At 33.1% G+C, this 19,975-nt stretch overlaps 1 protein-coding gene across 14 annotated transcripts in view; it reads right to left on the reverse strand.

The window, feature by feature from the left end:
* Positions 1–1,540: 1,540 nt before the first annotated feature.
* ZNF644 (zinc finger protein 644) overlaps positions 1,541–19,975 on the reverse strand; it is a 103,360-nt gene continuing 84,925 nt past the window's right edge. For 9 of the 14 annotated variants that reach the window (XM_033114245.1, XM_033114237.1, XM_033114242.1 and 6 more), the window contains 3 exons: positions 18,711–18,833; positions 3,994–4,096; positions 1,557–3,246 (listed from right to left, as the gene is read on the reverse strand). In XM_033114245.1, the coding sequence (XP_032970136.1) occupies positions 3,054–3,246; positions 3,994–4,096; positions 18,711–18,833 (419 nt within the window). In that variant the 3' untranslated portion in view covers positions 1,557–3,053. Of the gene's footprint in view, positions 3,247–3,993; positions 4,097–18,710; positions 18,834–19,975 lie in introns of all 14 variants that reach the window. The other 5 variants (XM_033114249.1, XM_033114252.1, XM_033114250.1 and 2 more) reach the window with 3 other exon arrangements.

Raw genomic sequence — 19,975 nt, forward strand, 5'->3', positions numbered from 1 at the left:
GAATCAGAGAATTAGTTGTTCGTGTTGGAAAAAGCTCCATATCTAGCACTTGAAGTTTAGTCTAAAACAATGCAGCACTCAAATATAAAACGAACTTTGGGAAAACGAGATACATTATAATACATCACAATCACAATTATACTGAAACAGTAAATCAAGAGAAAGTAATGTAACAAGCTGTTAAAAGTAAATGTCTTTGAGTAATGATAGCAAAGGTGATTTTCCCCATTTTTCACCTTTTCATTTTCCTAATATTTCTAAAATGAACATATATTACACTTTCCTGTAAGGAAAAACAAATCAAAGCTATCTTTTGGACTAACATGTTTTAACATGTTTGGACTAACATGAGAGGTTATATGTATGTCTTTTAGAAAAGTCTATTAAATTACTACTGAAAAGCTATCATCTCCCTAACCCATATTTAATATGTGAAATCTAAAACAGAGATGAATAGAGGTATTAGCTATGCCATGGTTCTAATACATTCTAAAGAAGCATGGTGGAAAATATTACTTTTGGAGAAGTTAACTTTTTGGTCTTGATACTATTAAATAAATCCACACTTTCAACCAGATTTGAAAAGGAAAAAGCTTTAGTACTAAAGAAGCTGAAATATCTTAGGCAATAATAAAGGAATTAAAAGAAAATCAGGCAATATTGAATACTGAATCGGGCCATATTTTGACATGAAAGCCTATCATGTAACTTAAGACAACATTTTATAATTTTCTTCTAGTGGAAGTCAAATGAAAATATATCATTAACTTTCTAGCTGCCCAATAAAAAAAACTAAACTGCTTCTTAAAGAATTTTAAAAATTTTGTAATCCAAATATCTTTACTATGCATAATGTTCTTTGTTTAATTTACTTTTCAAGAACCCCTCTATTTATTGTTTCTAATTTGAATTTTAATTATTTTTAGATCTAAAAGGAGAAATAATTGTTTTAAATATAAGTTAACATAAAAAAATTTAATATCGATTTTTCATGAAATTTGTGGTCAAACTACCTCTTTTATTTGTATTCCTATATCTTGATAGTTGGCTTAATAAGATAAAATTGCAGAACTACTAAAATTAGAGCTAAAAGGGGCTCTAGTGACTGCTAGTCTTCCCACCAGGAATCTTCTTTTTTTATTTTTTTAAACTTCTGAACTCTATTTGCTATGTAGTATGTCTTCCAATTAAAAAAAATGTACTCAATGAAACTTGCTCAAGAGACAATAGTATACAGATTTAGTATATTTTCAGTCAAAAGTAATTTGATGTGTTAGTCTCATCTTTATAAAGAAAAATACAGTTTCTATTAGGCATTTCAATAAATGAAAATGACTTACAAGTACTTTTCCCTTATCTGTACCCGAGGGATCAGGAGACCCTTGAATGATCCACTTAGTACACTTCCTAATTTTACAATCAGGTATGTGAATAAAGTAACTTGCTAAGTATAAACAATTTAAATCAAATGAAACACAACCTCAAGTGGACTATTTCCACCAGTGATAAAAATAAGAAATGCTTCACACTATACACATTATAATTTTCTTTAAGTCTTTTTTTATTTAGAGATTTTTCTGGTAAGGAGATATACCATAGGAAAGCAATTTCACTGGCAGTGAGGTATGTATATACTCTACCAAAATACTCCTTATTTAATGTTTTTAACTTTATTTACATACGAAGAAAAGTATCAATGCATATCCTTGTTTCAACTATAGTATTAGCCATACTACATGAAATAAAATGAAATGGTGCTTGCATACAAAAACTGTTATTTGTAAAGGAATCTGATTTCAGCTTAAAAGAACTAATTTGCTTTTGAAAAAAAAGTTTAAAAGAAGAATCACGATTTTTCATGACCAAGACACCTGCACCATATTTTCCATTCCTCACAGCACATTTATTTCAGTAATTCTGTTATGTCGGTTCTTAGCATAAGCATAGTGTTACACGATTTTCGTACATATAATCACATCCAAAACAAGTTCTAAAATTTAAATTGTAAACATTCTCATCATATGTAGAAATATTTCAATCGGTGTATTAAGTTTTGCTAACTGATCAATTTTGGAAGAGAATATAAATGAGAAATCCTATTCTAAATTGTGTAGTGAGCATTGTTTATTAATTACATTTCTACAACGTTAAATAAAGTAAGAGGCAAACCTGTCCTGTAAGCATGTCAAATTGTAGGTAAAACACTAAAAAGAAATAAATCTGTTAACAAAAGGATGTCTTGCCATAAAGAACATTAGATTTTTAAAATCTATTATGATACAAAAATGTAAAGGGTAAATAGCATCTTTGTTGACAAAGTAGGAGGTAGCATGGACGCACCACTTTATTGTCTGAGAAATGCAACTGGAGTAAAGAATATTTCCTTACCACAAATAATTTCCAGGACTATGTACATATTTCTTTTAGAAATACTTGTTTAAACAAATCTCCCTCCACTTTTTAGTATAAAAAAAACCGTTCCATGTGATTTAAAAAAAACACTTACACATCTAGATAGAATAGTACTCTGCCCTATTTGAGTGAACAGTCGCAATCTATGAAATACATGATATTTAATGCCCTAAATTGAGTAAATTTAGTTAGCGGTTCCTGGTATTATACAAAACACTAAATACATACAAACAAAATATAATATCTTATTTTTCAATGCAAGTCTTGTGGGGAAGAAACAGAACCTTGATTCTGGTAACACTGCAGAAAACATAATTTTCCAGTAAGTCTGTCTTTAAGTATCCATGTGCAACAGTTTATTAATGACTGCTTACATGTACTGATCGTTTACTGCGTTAATATAGTTCACTGACAAAGCCCAGTAACCTTAAAAACACATCTGCCATCCTATATAAAATATATAAACTACTTACTGTTTGAAGTACTCAATTTGTTCTGATGTCACTGTTACTTCACCTTTCCCCATTTTCCTGCTTTAGTATTTATAAACGGATAATTTAATGTGACTTAGAAAAAAAAAAAGACAAAGAATTTCAAATTTACATCCAATTCAAATTTGCTATTTAAAAGGTTTCCTTGTTCTATGAAGCTGCTTCTGCCATTAGTAGAGAAAATGAAGTTTCTGTAATGGAGGCAGGCTTTTTAAATAGTGACGTGACTTCCACCATGCCAGCTCCAGTCCGTGGAAGATTAGCGTTTACAATGTGTCGTTGTAAGTGCTTAATCCAGTCTTCCTGAACAGACAATGGTCCACGAAAGACTAGGCCACAAAACCTATAGAAGAAGTTGATGATAGTTCTCTTAACATGACCAATTCCCTTTATTTAAAACCAATACCCATTAAATCCAAAAATATAATAAGTAAACTTTATATCAGAGATAGTACTTGACAATAGTTTCTAAATATATATAAAGTCAAAATGATTTAATGCAATACCAAAACTGCCAATTCATATGTTTTAATAGCCATAACTCTCGTAAATTTGCAGAAATGGGAACATTACTACTAGGTTAATATTACATAAAACGTCTTAACACCTACACATCTTAATACATTTAAAATAATTCTATTTCCAAAATATACCATCCTTTTCAAAAGACTCTTCCGCAATTCAGAATTCTTTAAAATGTATAAGGGTGAGTATGGAAGGAGGTGTGAATGGTTTGTATAGCTATACTTAGATGTATGAATGGAGAAAATGTGTTCCCAATAAGCAGAAACTCAAGACAATTAAATACCAAGCCAAACAAAGCAAATAAGTAAAATACAACAAAAAAAGCTACTTTTATAATTCACAGCATCATAGAGGCTCCTAGCTAATATAAAAAAGTTGATCCATTAATAACTGAAGTACAACATATTATGAACTGAATAAGATTTTAAGCTTGTCCCCAAAAATTCATTTATATTTTGTTAAGAATGCACCTTTGCCACAAATTAAAAATCCCAAATGAAACAAGTAATACATCTCAACAAAAAATTTGAAGAAACTAAGTAGATTCGGCAATATAGGCATGTACCTGCATCTGAGAATGTAAACCTCGTCAGCACCATGAGGTAATGTCAGCATTTTCTTCTTGCTTCCAGATCTTGACCTTGATTTCTTTTGCTTACAATCTAAGGCTTAAAAAGGGAAGAGAAAGACTTAACATGTCTTATATATTCCAAAATACAGATGTGTATATAAATACATATATACACATACACATGTGTGTATGTACTTATACACACATACATAACATTTCTAGAGAGGTCAGACCATGTAAATCAAGTTAGGAAGTCTGTATTTATTTGTATTCCCTGAAGCATGCACAAACAGCAGTAATGCTATCTGCATACATTCTTCCTGCACTGCTTTTCTAAATAATGCTTTACCATACCAAACCAGAACTGAGAAAATGTAACTAAATAACTTGAAGTTACTAAATTGGTCAATTATTACAATAATGGTAATCTTTTCTCTTATGCTCATACACACATTATTCTAACATCTGGTTAAATCTTCCTAATTTCCAGGAAAATTATAGCCTTTTATTTAAGTTTGCATTTGATTACTACTCCATTTAAGTAGGTCTTACATGCTTTAAAAACTTAGTAAAGGAACATCAACAATGCAATAAAAAGTTCAATGAAAAATCAATTTTATAGCAAATCACTTTGAATTTTGTAAGAAATAGCTCTTAAAATTATATGATGTCCTACATTTGAAAGGGCAAAAAAAGCTCAACTTTCCTTTTTTAACTCAACCAGAATGGCATGTACAATTATGTATGTTTCATTTTACTAGAAAATAAATATGAATCAGATTATCTCATGTAAGTTTACAAATGGATTGGAAGATTAATGCTATTTGTTTTACTTTTTTTTTTCATTTTACATTTTCTGCTATAGCAATTTTCAAAATGATTAAAACGGGGGAAATTTATATTAAAGTGGATCAAAATTTAAGTGCTATTCTTGAAAATTTTCTCTTTTCTTTCCATCAGTTATTCCACAAAATCTAAGAAAGGAAATACAGAACTTTTTATAGGTAGGAATAGTCAGGATATAACATTTTATTGGTCTTTGAAAACATCTACACCATTCCTTTGGATAAACGGATGATAGTATTACAGGGTGCTGCTGGTCAATTAACAGGAAGAGAAAGTAAGAGTTTTTATCTAGGGATCCCTAGGGGGAGAGAAACAAATGTAACAGAAGAGTTACAAATAGCTTTTTTTCTGTTCCGCTGAATCCCCTGGAAAAATTCTAGGAAAGAGAGAATAGGAACTGGCTGTTCAATGATTCTGTGAAATGAGTTGTTCAAAGTCCAGATTCCAAAAGAATAGATGTTATTATTACAAAACTAGTAAACATAGTTCCTTACAATAGTCAAGTGGCCATACTAATGGAAACGTCATACAGAAAATTAAAAACCACGACAAGTCTAAATCTCATTCAAGCCGCTGTTTTCTACTTCCTGTCACCTGCCTCTTTAAAAGTAAAATCTAGGGCCTACAGTCTTTCTCTGCTTATCCTCAGAAGAAGAATCTAATAAGAACTACAGGAAGTCAAGTATTAAAGGATGGCTAATTCAAAGCTTCAACCAAAAGCTGGAATAGAAAAATCTTATAAGGTTCTCATTAGTTACCTCAGTAAAGAGCCTGGAGCATAGTAGGAACTCAACAAATACTTCCTAAGTAAAAAAATAAAAGAAAACCCAGTAATTTAACCTTTGACATTTATTATAGATAGCATATGAACGGAAATTTGTTCTACCATCATGTCATACAGGTAGTATTCCAGTAGAACAACTCTGCCTCATTTGTTTAAATGCATATGTTGCTAAATTCTTCACTGGTCAGTCTAGTTTAGTTGTAGAAACTAGGTTCTTCACATCCAGTAGGAACAGTGAGGTATCATGTACTTTATAATCAGCACTTTCTTTTTCCTAGTTGCACTGGCGAGCAATTTGAATTTAAATGAATTTTAAAGCAATTCATACACTAGAAGTAAAGAGTTTGAGGAACTCAAAGGCTAGATGTCAACTAATCTTTCCTTATTTATAAGGTAAACCACACACAATCCGTCTTTGTTACCTAGAACAGAGTAAGCATTTGCTACATCTTGAGATTATAGGTAGAATCTTACTTCCATGAGCTTGCTGGTTGTCAAAATTGCCACACTGTATTCAAATTCCCTTGTAAATAAATTACTGTAGGATACAAATAGAATACATTATAACAATCCTTTAAAATATTGTTCACAGAATACTAACGTTAGGTTGTAGAACAAATTGAGGTAGAAGGGCAGAGGGCAAGGAAGAAGTATGCAAAAGACTGTTTTAGCTGTTACAAAGTGTTCAACTTACATTTAGATGCTGTGATACTTTTCAATTCCAACTGGACACGTTTACTCTGAAGTGTAAAAATGTTTTTGACTTTAATAGAGGAAAAAAATTTTTCTAATTTGATTTTATATGGACTCTAGGAACTGTGAAGTTTAGGCTGTTTTATGAATGATCAGATCTAAACGTTCAATGAGAATGTCATAGTTTTTGTAATAGGGTGGTGCAAAATTAATTGCGGTTTAAAAGATCAAAGGTAATTGCAAAAACCGCAATTACTTTTGCACCAACCTAACAGTATTTAATATTTGAAGGTATTATGACTTTGGAAAGTAGGACGACTCTGCCAACATGTCATTATCTCCAGTATCGAGGGTTCCAAGTAAGTTTAGAGATCACATGCACTGGGAATCCTTGGAAACTTGTCCATAAAAGATAAAAACCTGGGTCCACTGGTAATTATACCTAAATACTTCAGTAAAATACCTCTATGAGTATCTCTATGATCATTTTTAAATGTCTTAGCCCTTGAAATGTCACTTACTTATTTAAAAGGTAAAACATGAATACATTTTAGAAGAATGGTTTTTTCTAATACCAACATCAAACCTTTATTTACCCTTGTAATACAGCCTAAACAATTGAGAAAAATCTTTAAAAAAGAAATTTTTTTACAATGAGTATTTAACATATTAATATGCACACAAAGGGAACAGCTATATGGTATTCTCTATACGAAAAAAATGATTTACACAAAATGTTCCATCAAATAAAAAAAATGATGTACAAACATGTCCATTATATAAATGTTCTCATTTTACAGATTTTATTATATCTAGAGGGAAAAGCAGTTTTATTCTGGACTGTACCAGGAATCACTAGTACATTAAAAAAAGAATATCACTAACACATTCAGTTTTAATATAATGGGGCTGGCTTATCAATATTAACTGATAAACAGCCAAAGGTTTAACAAAGTTGTTTAATAACCTGTCAAACAGTTGTATACAAAGCTTTTATTTGCACTTACTTGTTAATGTCAAAAAACAAAACACATACAACACCATTTTTCCTGTTCCACAGTACTTTAAATCTAACATTGTTTCTTTACTTAAAATTTACAAAAAATACTAAATTAGTTTTAGAAATTCTTAATTTTCTTCTTCTTAAGTATAATTGCTTCTTTAGAAAGGAACAAACTCAGTTAACTCCAACATTCCTAAGGTTCCTATTCAGGGTGGCAGAAAATGTTTAAGTGATCGATTTTAACCAGAAGACTGTAAAAAGAAAATATTTGCAGTTATCTGATTTATAAAGGATTTAAATTGCTACCGGGAATATTCTACTTGCGAGGAGAATAAATTGAGCTGTAAGGTCACTTAAAAAAATTTTTAGAATATACCTTTAGGTAAACAAGCTGTTTTGATCAAATAGGAGTAAGGAATACAATAGACTTATAAGCCCTTAAAAAAACACGATACGCTGTGCTATGAAACACAAGAACAACATCTATGTCTAAAGCACTAAACTGGATTGGTGAAAAACAAATCAGTCAATAACATAACATACAAATTCAAGACTGTTTTCTGAGACATTATTTAGTTTTATACATAGAAGAAAAAGAATTTTCTTTGGGCTCTAACTTTATGAAATAGTCCTTTTGCCGGTTCCATCTTTCTGCCCATTATATACAATAACTGTCTCAATTAATTTTATTTTCTTTTTAATTCACTACACAAATGCCCTCCAAGAATGAGGAGTTATTTCTTAAAAACACCTGAAACTTCTGTGGTAAAGAAGCACATCATAACCACATTAACATTCACCAGCAAAGTACTTTTATTTGCAGTTCTGCTCCCCTGACCGTTCAGTTAAAAGCTGCATTTCATCTGTTTTGTTCCTCAATGAATGTTGGCATCTCTGAGGTAAAGTGAAACTTAATATAATGGCCAGTTTATATATATCCAAAATAAGAGGCATGGAATCGCTTTACTAGGGAGAAGAAAATTTCTTTCCCATCTAGTCAGCCTGTATAAGGTGGGTAGACAATAGAAACTACGAACTCATTCAGGAAGACAGTAAGGACAAAAATGACATGACCAGGTAAGCCATCATTCCACCACCATTAACAAGCTGGTGGTGGAGGGGGCAGTGGCAGTCGTGAGGTGGAAAGAGGATGCATAAGCCCCAAAGGGTACAGGGTTGAGATGGATAAACAAACAAGATTAGCTGCTGCCATTAATCCTTCAAGGTTCGTAAGTCCCAAACACATAAAAGACTATGCAAATAGCATTTTCTTTCCCTCAGCCTCAGCTGAAAAAGAAGCATGGCTTTTTTGAGGGGTGGGGAGAGAAATGTTAGCTTGCATAACATAGGGATGGGGGGATAGGGAAAGCCATTTGTTGAAAAGCCAAATTCTTGTTTCTTCAGTGTACCTTTTTCTTTTTGCATAAAGTGCCTAGAAGAGGGTGTACATTGCAATGTCGCACAGGGCCCTACACTTGGTTTAATGCTCTGCTGTTGCAATCTTGAAATTCTTAATAATTTTTTAACACAAGGTACTACATTTTCATTTTGCACTGAACCCTGCAAATGATGTGGACAGTTCTGGGTACTAAGTACCTACCACCGTAAATGAAAAAGGCAGCCCTCAGGTCTCCCTCTTAATCTCGTAGCCCGTTAAAAACAAAAAGCAAACAAACAAAAAAACAGCTATTAAGAACAACTGTTAAATCCCACTCTCCTTCAGTCCATTAAAATTGGAAAGGCCTTACTTACTTCCCTACCTCCCAATACCAATTCTTTGCTCCTGTTATACTGCCATAATTGAACCAGTCATTATTCCCAAGACGTACATATATAGCAGTTTCTTTTTAAGTGGATTATTGTTATGAAAAGCAATGTTGTTGCCCTTCCAATCAGCCTATATATATAAGCCTATATATACACAATTAGCAACTTCAAACGTGTATTTTCATTATTTTCCCTTGATATTTGCACTCCAAAACTGGGTATTTTTTCAGTACCCTAAGTTACTTTCATCAATTTTTTTTTGAGTTTCCATTCTCAATAACTAAAAAAAAAAACTAACCTAGAATCACAGAGCAATCGTGGCAAAATTAATTAGATCCTGCATGGTGTAACATTTTACCTGGAATAGAATGCAATGCAAAATATCTGAAAAGCAGATTTCCTTTGCTTTAAGCATGAACTTTATAGTTTAACAATATTAGTCTAGAAGAGACAGGTAGCTTGGGTTTGCCCTATAAAGTCCAGAGGTTGTGTTAAGGGTACCAACAGTCTCATATCCTTGGTTCAGAGAAAGAGTTAAAACAAATGAAGGCAGCCTTTATTTAAACTTGGGTCTCCTTGGGAGAAGAAAAAGCACATTTAATTTGTAGAAGCCTCTGTTATCTCAAAGTAGAGGGGATGACTAGTAAAAGAATATTTTGAGCAAGTTTTTCAAGATGTGAGAGGAAAAGTTAAACAAATATGATACTTCATCACACATTTTCATAAACAGAGAATTGAAGGCAGACGTTTTTCCAGCTTGCCAAAAGTTAAAAGCTAACAATACCCCAGCTACAAGTTGCTTACTGGTCAGGAGAGTAAATATATTATTTCTCTGTGGTGACAACTAAAAAAAGACATTTAAAATTTCTCCTTACGATGGTGGACCTGCATGCTGTTTTATTCAAAATAGGTGCTTATTATTATCAACCGCTTGTCTATGAAGTCTAAAATTGGAATAAACATTAAAATACATAGTGACTAATGCGCTTTAAATCACTTTTGTTTAGAATGACCTGAGTATAATCACTCCCTGGCCTCTAAAAGTCTCAGTATTTCCAAAAGTATAATTTCGTATTTAGGAGTAATTAAATAATTGTTCCTGATTACAAAATTAGTTAAGAAACGAAACTGCCTTACTGTAAAATTTCCCATCAAATTACCTTTAATATAGTCCTGTTCAACTTAGATAGGGCTCACAATAATTATAATAGTAAATCCAAATGTCACAAATCCACGATCCCAATAGATCTGATTTTAAAATAATTTTGAGGTGCTTTACACATTCCAGCCAAAATCCAATCTATAATCAAACATGGTGCTGAGCTGGTATGTTCTGTCTTAGGCAAATTCCTGCTAAGGCCACAATTAAAATATATATTCTAGACACTGGACAGCAAGAATTTACTTATTCCTCAAACTCCAGACACAACAAAGAAATTGTGAATCCAGCTTTTCTACTTCTTAGAGAAGGAGGGACCACCAGTCTCCAACGAGTCATCCTCTTGCCTTAACCTCCAAAGAGAACATCTGCGTACTACCTTGTAATTTCCATAAAGTCGCTTAGAGCAGATTACTTACACTTTAGCTCTGGCCAGGAAAACGCCTTGTTTTTGTAAGGCATAACTATCTTATTCCAGATTATAAATAGACCTCAAAAAATTGTTAGAATAGAAATCACAGCAAACAACACTGCAACTGAGGATATAAAGGTATTAGACATGTTAGAAAAATCCAAGTATATCAAATCCAGGTTAAATCAATTGTTAATAAATCAAAACAAGATACAAAAAGCAAAACTAAAGAGAATTAGTCACAAAACCAACAGAAATGCTAGGAGACTAGTTAAGATTTTTATGAAAAACAAGGTGTTGGTCAAAAGACATTATCAACCAAAAGGAATTCCTAAATTTTATAACCAATGGCCAGCAAAAGGAGGCATCATGAAATGTAAATCTATTATGCTACACTGGTACAAAATTCTTAGGCTCCATTCTCCTAAGAACAAAACTACTAATTCAGTAAGTATAGTGATTTGCTTTGTAACAGTGGATAGCTGGATGGTGAAGTGCTGCATGACAGCCAGTGAAGTAACGAAAACTACCCTTCTCTTACCAGCCCCATGGAAGCAGATGCATTAACTGTACTGGTATAATCATCCTCTTGGTAACAAGATTTAACACCTGAGCTATTTCTGTCTCTTTCCGCATATTCTTCCACCTCTAACCAATCTGCCAAATTTTGCTTACTGTTACTTCCATAATATCATCCGGACATCTGTCACACTTCCTTTACATTCCTACTGTCATTGTCCGGAGTCAGGACTCCTCAAATGACCTCACCTGCAATTTCTACATCTCCCCACCAAATCCTTTAACTTGTATTTAAAAGGCAGTTTTACAAGCTTTACAAATTCTTTTTAAAAAATTCTTTAAAAGCAAATTCTTTAAAAAAAACCACACCACCTTTATTAGCCCCTAACTAAATTAATTCCAACACCATAGATTAGCATTCCAGCTCCTATGTCCTTTACCTATCCATGGCTATTCCTTCATTTCCTACTTCCTAGTATTTTCAATAAACTTCCCACATTTTCCAAACTTGCTCCCTTCCCCAGGTATGCGCTCCCTCCCTACCCCTGACCTCCATCCATTTCCATTTCCATTAGCTACCCTACAGGGTCCAAATCAAATGCTACTTCCAAAAGCTTTGCTGGGTCTTGGTGGAGCTGAAAGTACCTTCCTCTTCCTCTCATTTTCCACAGTATTTCAAGCACATCTCTCCAACGACACTTACAATTTGTCTTGTGTTACAGTTATGTATATATGTGCTTCTACTATATTGTAAGACCCAATTTATCTCTGTAGTACTTAGCACAATGTATAAACCACAGGAAGAGCTGAAAAAATTCTTGTTGAATTGGTAAATAAATCACCCAGTAACTTTTGAGTCTTGTGGGCAGATGGCCGAATTCTTGCTGGCATACTAAAACAATTAGTATCCATAAAGGTGGCTTTAACTACTCAAATGATTAAGTTATCATATTCAGTCTACCGTTTCACAAGGCAGAAATAAGAATGTTTTAGAAACATTATCATCAAAATGGTTAGGATAAAATCAAATTTGACACTAGTCTTCCATTACCTGGAAAATTTACTCAACTTAAACAATTCATTACCTTGGTAATCCTGCATAAATGACACGTTACTGTTGCAGATACATAATATAACGGATATACACTTTTAATGAAAAAATAGCACTACAGAGATAAGGTATAGCCAAGAAAATACATCTTTCATTCTATCAGGGATAGCTTTTCAAAATACAAGATTGACTACATCATTCCCTTATTTTAAAAAAATCCTTCAAGGACTTTCTAAATTTTTTAACAAGTATTCAAAGCACTGACCCTATCTTTCCTGCATCACTGTGTTCCCAAATACCTTTAACTCAATCTATCAGCATCTCTTGAACTCCAAATTTCATCCCTTTGTGCCACACTATGTTCTTCTCTCTAACTGGAATGGTCTACTCTTAACTCTTCTTCCTAAAACTACTCATCCTTCAAGTTCAGGGCCTGGCTGGGACACTATAAAGCTTTCATAACAGTATCCTACTGGATCATGATAACGTTCATGCAGCTGGGATGCAAGGTCATTATAGCTTCAGAGCTACTAGCCCAGTCCAGGTATAATACAACTAAAACTTTTGTCGAATGAATGAATGAAATTTCTCTTCGACTGCTGGTTTTATTTTTTTCTCTCATTTTAAACATGACAAGAAACATACCTGCATGAAGTATTTTTCTTTTTTAGGCTCTGTTTAACAATGAGACAAGTAGTAAAGGCAGCAAGAAGAAAGGAACACAACTTAATTCCCAGCTCCCCTCAAAAGGCCTGGACTAAAATAAACGCCTTAAACTCCTACAACATTTACATCCTACACACCATTTATTTGTATACTATCTTGCACAGTTTTATAATTTCGATAGTTTTGTATGTGTTGCCAATAATCCTTTCCTAAGTTCTTTGATGACCGGGACATGTCTCATACTGCTCATGTATCCCCCATCATGTATCCCCGTTTGGAGGAATTATCAAGGTATTTGCTTTAACTAGAAGCTGATTTGCTCCTTGAGAGTTTAATCAGAATAAGAAAATAAAAACTTTCTCTTTGTATTCTTTTGGGTTGAATGAATCACTATAAAAGCATGCAATTTCTTGAAGATACAATATTTTAATAATATTTAAAAAGACACTGCAGAGACACTCATACAAAGGGCAAGTAATTTAATGCACCTTGAGAAGCTTTCACAAGATTATTTTTTTCTTTCCATCACAGCAGAAAGTGTTTCTACAGGACTTTCCCTAACGTAAGAATAACTGTTCTGGTGACTTATACACCCAACTCAGCATTGGGCACTGTGCTGTACGTTCATCAGCACTTGTTGCAGGCCTCTACGGCCAATTATATCATTACAGCTGAAAATAAGGAAAGCTCCTATTAAGCAATATGCAATCTACTATTCTACTGAAAAGTAAATGACTACTGTGCTGTACACCTGAAAATAATGTAAAATATCAGATGTCAACTGTAATTCAAAAATACAAACAACAAAAAATAAATGGTATGAAAATAAAACAATGACTCTACTAAAAATGCATGTAGATATATTGCACTAGGGATATGTATGTATTGATTCAAAGACTCCAGTACTTATTAAGTTATTCTTTTTCTCATTGGAAAAGTCACTCTCTAATTATGACGGTGAGTCTGCTGTTGTGGAATGGCAACAATCATGCTTTATTTCCAGAATATTACCATGAAAGTGTTCTGAAAACAATAAAATGAAGCCCTTCCCCTAAATATATTTGCATATAAGAATATTTTTCTTACATTAATTTTAAGTAAATAGAAATTTCTAATTTACTTTAAATACCAAAGATCAGCATTTGAGTAACAAAATATGATCTACAGATAAACATTTGAATTCAATAAGAAAAGGAAATTTACTTGCTCCCACAGAAGTGTTATGATTTCTAAAATATTACTATTGTTGATTCTAGTCAGTACCAGTCCCTAAGAGAAAAGAGTCACATAAGGGGGATATTTTCAATCTGGGGGTTGTAACTTCTTAGTGGGTAGTAAATCCACTTACTGGGTCATAACCAGCATTAATTTTTAATGAAAAAGAATAAAACAGATAATATTACAGTATATCACACTCAATTCAGGTGAGTGAATGAATGAGCAGGCATATGACTGTGCGTTGGTGTACAGGGTCAAGATGTAAAATAGAGTCCCCATAAAAATGCTGAACACCGCTGTTATTCTTTCTTCTTTTCAAGGTAACAGATTGTGCAAACATGCATTCATCTTACTGATATACTTCCTTTCACAAGATTCTCTCTACTCAAGATTTTAATTATCTCCCTTTCTTCACCTGTTGAAGTTCATGCTTACTTTGACCTCAAAGTATTTTTTTGTTTTGGTTCCTGATTGCAGATTAAGTTGACAGAATACACTTTGCCTTCATTTAAAATGTTTTAGAAATTTTAATAACCAGGGTGACCAATTTATTATAATTTATTGTCCAATCCAGGATTCGTATGAAAGAGGCACTATTATTTGGTTGGGACAACAGAGCTAAATCAGTGTATATGGTCATTCTGTTAATAATTTAGTAATATTGTGTTCTTAATATTGCCAGTATAAAAAAGGTATCACTTAATTAAAACATTATTAAACATTAAAAGGCCAATAGTTAAAAAGTCTAAAAGCATTTAATATATAAAATTTCTGAATTTTAATGAAAATTAAATAATGTTATTAGACTGTATAAGGAATTAACCAGTAACCAGTCTGTATGAGCGAACAAAACCTGAAAAATAAATCTACCAATAGTGCTGTCTATGTTACTGTGTTTCTCTAAAAATTAAGACCTAGCCGGACAATCAGCTCTAATGCATCTTTTGGAACAAAAATTAATATAAGACACGGTATTATATTGTACTGTACTGTACTGTATTATATTGTATTATATTATATAGACCCGGTCTTTTATATTATATTATATTAGAACCGTCTTATAGTAAAATAAGACCGGGTCTTATATTAATTTTTGCTCCAAAAAACGCATTAGAGCTGATCGTCTGGCTAGGTCTTATTTTCAGGGAAACATGGTAATTGCAATAAAACCTTGCATAAGAATTATGCCTTGAGCTTACAATATAGGATATAAAGCAAACCTTTTGTACTAGTCTCCTTAGACAAGTATCCACTAAAAAGTAACATAGCTTCATAAATAATTATCCACAACTGAAAGCACATGGAAATTAGTCAACAATTTATTTGAATCTGCCCAAGAGATGATAAATTGGGTCAGTTCAGGGCAAAATTTTAATCTGTGAAGTTTATTCTTCTTTGACAATTTAACTCTGTCCCAAGTATGGCTACCTCTTCCATGCCTTCAGTTCCAAAGCTTTCCTACTTTCTTCATCATTTCCTTTTACCAAAATTATGAAGAACATTGTATTTTAATTTATATTTATAACCATAGAAAATTGGTTTTGATGTTACACAGCTCTGGCATTTCAAGCATCTTTTAACTCTTAAAGAAAAAAAGATTTCTTAGGGCTCCTGATTCCCAGTTCTGTGTTCTTTGCACTTCATTTTTATTTTGGCATTTCCCCTTTCTCAGTTTTCAGCCAGAGGGAGAGGTCCATGAATGATAACCTTCAAAAGATATGCAAAGCCTATATATAGAAAAATTTTTATCTGTGATGAATAAGTGCGTTAAGTTTCTGGGATGGGCCCACTGCTTTCATAAAATTCTCAAAAAGGTCAATAATTCCCCCAAACTGAGAACCATCACACTAGAAGTATTCGAGTCACATCCTCTTCAGTCTATTCAGGCCACTAGCGTATTTCTCCCCCTCCACAGGCTACCAGTTCCCAGAGAAGAGGCCAGGAGCTGGTGGTTTTCTAAGAAGGCTTGGGACTTGATTCTGTCACAGGTGACCAAGCAGGTTTTTAGCAGTTAGCCTGGGGCTATCTAAGCTTTTTCTTGAAGAGTAGGCCACATAATTAAAAATCCACACAAATGAAGGTTGAACTAAGGATATAGACACCAGACATTCTTATGGAGGCTTTATTTAGTCCCACCCATTTTCCCTTTACACTGGTTCCTGTTTTGTGATATACTTGGATTAAGGTAAGGTTTTTAACAAATGATTTTGTATTTTATTCATCAAAACAGCATATTCTTAAAAAATAATGCTCATATGAACTGATGAATCCCTTAAAGGGACCATAGGCTGGGACCTGTGCTTTATACTAGTGAAGCTAATGCAGGGGAAGAGAGTAGGCATGCGGAGTTTATAAATATAATACAGAATTCTCCATTTGGAAAACAAAAGCATTATTAAAGCTGATTAAAAAAAAACTACTTAGTTGGCATGAATAAGCAGCAAAGACATCTTCTGTATAGCTCTGCTGGTCAAGAAGATTTTTAAAATCAGGGGAAATTTTCAGAATTTCCAAGAACAGAAAGCATGAGTTTTTTATTTTTCTTAAAAGTGGGTATGGGTTGTGGAAAAGATCATCCTGGACTTTTTCTTCAGCTTTTTGTTTCCCTTCTCTTTGTCTTAACACTGCCAAATACACTTTACATTTTCTAATACTTCTGACATTTTGGTTAGTATTTAATGATATTTTTAAAATAATGTGCCCTTTTTTCCTTGATGCCCAAAGAAATGTATTCCCATTCATTCTATTGCATATTACTTTTTTCTCTAATATTGAAATTTTTAGATAATAAAGTAATCATTAGAATACTACCTTGGTCAATGGAGGGTTACTACCAGTTAATTATAAACAGTCCTATGTTCTGAAAATATTTCAGATGAGGTAAAAGCAGTTTTTAGTGGACTACAAAATCTGCACCAGACAGATCTGCGTTGCTAATGTGCCTGAATTGACAGAATAGAATTTTTTTCTAAAATCTTCCAAAATCTAATCCAGTCCTATTTTTTGGATCCCTTCTCCAATTTATTCAGACTTCACCAGAATGCTCCATGCCTTAAACCTGACTTTATTTTAGGATTTTTCAATTGCTTTCACTGTGTTAGATAACAGATAGTAGTGATTAAAAACAAAAGTCTATGGTAAGACAGCCTTGATTTGAATTTCAAATTTGCTATTTATAATATGTAAGTTTAGGCAACTTACTTTAAGTTCTCTAAGCTCTAATTTTCTATAAAACTGAGAGAATTACAGTAGCTGTAACTCATATGGTGGTTGTGAAAATTAAATGTTAGGCACATAAGCTGCATAGCACACTGCCTGACACATAGTAAGTGTTAAAGTTAGTGACTGTGATAATTATAATGATGATTTTCTGTTTCTCCAGTCTTTTATTTTCACTGCTTCCCTGCCTCTACTGTCTGTAATCACCTTCCAAGCCTGAAGAAAGTGGGAATCATATCATAAAAACTAAAACCTCAAGGTAGGAGGACTAATCCAGTAAAGCACAACTTACTCTATTCTCCTCCTTTTAACATAAACGGTCAACAGTCATCCCTGGTCATTTGTATATCATGTCAAAGGATAAAGCAAAGAAGCAGAAAAAGACATTACTATGAATACAAGTATTTTTATGGTAGCAAGAATATATTGGAAGTAAGCCATAGAAAGACATGAGAAAAAACAAAAAAGTTGGGAAAACAACAACTAGAAAGCAGAAGGCAGTGATCTAAAAGAGCAAAAGAAATAAAGAGATTGGAAGAAGAATTTTAGGCAAAAGGATTTGTGTAGATCTATTTCGAAAAGAGGGTATAGTCAAAGATGTGAGAGAAATAGGATCTGCTAAATAAAGCAGGGCAGCTTGAAAGGCTACAAATGAAAAGCAAGGCATTTTGTAGGGTAAGAAGCAGTGTTACACATGTATAAGCTAAGAAAATTGCCGCAAACTAGCAATCTCAAGAGGTATCTGCAAGGTTGGGCTAACCAACCAAAAATAACACAGAAATGTGCATGTTATGTGCACAGCCGTATTTATTAATCCTAAATATAGCTCAGGGGCATAAAAGAAAAATCTATTCAGTTGTCAAGATGGGCCATTATTAAGGCCTGTCCCTTTAAAGATTTGATCTACAGATTAATAAAAAGTCATTAGTTTGCTTAGTTTTCTAATCAAGCTACAAATTTCATGATAATTTTCTTTCCTAATAAAGCATTTTCCTAAGCGAGAATTATTATTATTATTATTATTTTTTACCTAAGAGAGGTGTCTTATTGGAATTGACTAACAAAACTAAATTTAAAAGTCAAAAAGTAGTATTTAAAAATCAATAGGAATAATGTAGAGTCAAAAAAGTTCCACACCTCTATTTGATTATTTTTTCTCCAAGTCAGTAAGAGCCAAATGAAAAAAATAATAATAATTTGCTTAAAATTATATCTTAACAGTTTACAAGTTGCTGAAATTTAATGTGTATTCAGACTCCAATGCTGCGTACCAAAGAAAGCTACAAATATCACCTGAATTAGCGCCAGTCTGGTGAGGGAAAAAAAAAGTGTACTGGATCAAACAGACTTGCTGTGTTATCTGTTCAAACATACCTGTAACAGTCAAAAGTCCATCACTCTTCTTTCGTGCATAAGCGCGTAAGTGGTTGGACAGGCTAACAGCACTTGTAAACGTCGTATTGCAATGCACACATGTTCTAAGCTTCACAGGCATACCTATCGTTCAAAAGAAAACTATAATCCAGTTCTCACTTCAAAAAGTGAAATTTTCTCAGCTAAAAGCGTGATGAAACGTACCATAATAAAGATGGTTTAAGAAACGTTCACTGAGTTAGCTTAAATTAAAATGAGAAGGGGGGATTAAGTTAACTATTATTAGTTTGTAGTTAGTATTTAGAGCCAACCCATGCTCTCTGGAAAGGTGGAAGAAGAGTGTCTTGAACCTTGGAGCTCCTCTAGATTTAACATCTATTATCACTTCCTTGCAGATTTCTGTGTTACGCAGATCACTTCCTAAACCTAAAATGCAACCCTGTGATTTGGATAGCACAGTTCTGTTAAGAAGTTTCAAAGCTCATAACATTACCAATAAAAAGAATGAAAAAGTCTAGTTAACAAAGTGGTAATTAAAGTGTTTTACCCACAAAACCGTAAAAGACTCAATACTAAATTAGGCTTTCTGATGACGGCTGGGAGAAAGGTGGTAAAACACACCACTGAACAGCTGTTACACACGACATTTTATTCAGGGCATTTTATACGTTCATTACTCTGAGTGCGCAATCAATAATGAAAGGTAATGATTTGAAGTTTTTTGCTAAAATCTTTGTGTGAAACAAATGATCAACACACTGGCATCTTAGTCATCACAGGAAAGAAAACATATCGACACAATAAAACACCCCTAACTTCTCAGACAACCCTCATCCCCCCAACACGTTTCCACTGATGTCTTCAACATTACTGCAATAGCCATGGATGTGCTCTACCTCTCTGAAGTGTACTACACCTTGGTCAACACAGCTGACACGTTTTCCTTACATTTTATCCTTCTGAAAAAGTGACTTTGAAAGACTTCAGACGAAGGAAAGAGCCCTATTAACCAGAAGCCCATATAAGATCAACTATTTTTCAGACCACTCACAATACAAGGTAATCTTTCTTTAAATCAAAACTGCACTGCCAATATTTGGGATATCCCAATGTCTGCCCAAAGTAAACAAATCAACATTACAGTAATTTTATTCAGCATTAATTCACTGATGAACTTTTACCTCAGATACATTCAACTCAGGGCTAAAATTAGGAGACCATCTAGGTTAACCTTCAACATTCTTAACCTCCAAAAGAAACCTATA

This window comes from Rhinolophus ferrumequinum, chromosome 9 (assembly GCF_004115265.2).
Source record: "Rhinolophus ferrumequinum isolate MPI-CBG mRhiFer1 chromosome 9, mRhiFer1_v1.p, whole genome shotgun sequence".
NCBI lineage: Eukaryota > Metazoa > Chordata > Mammalia > Chiroptera > Rhinolophidae > Rhinolophus > Rhinolophus ferrumequinum.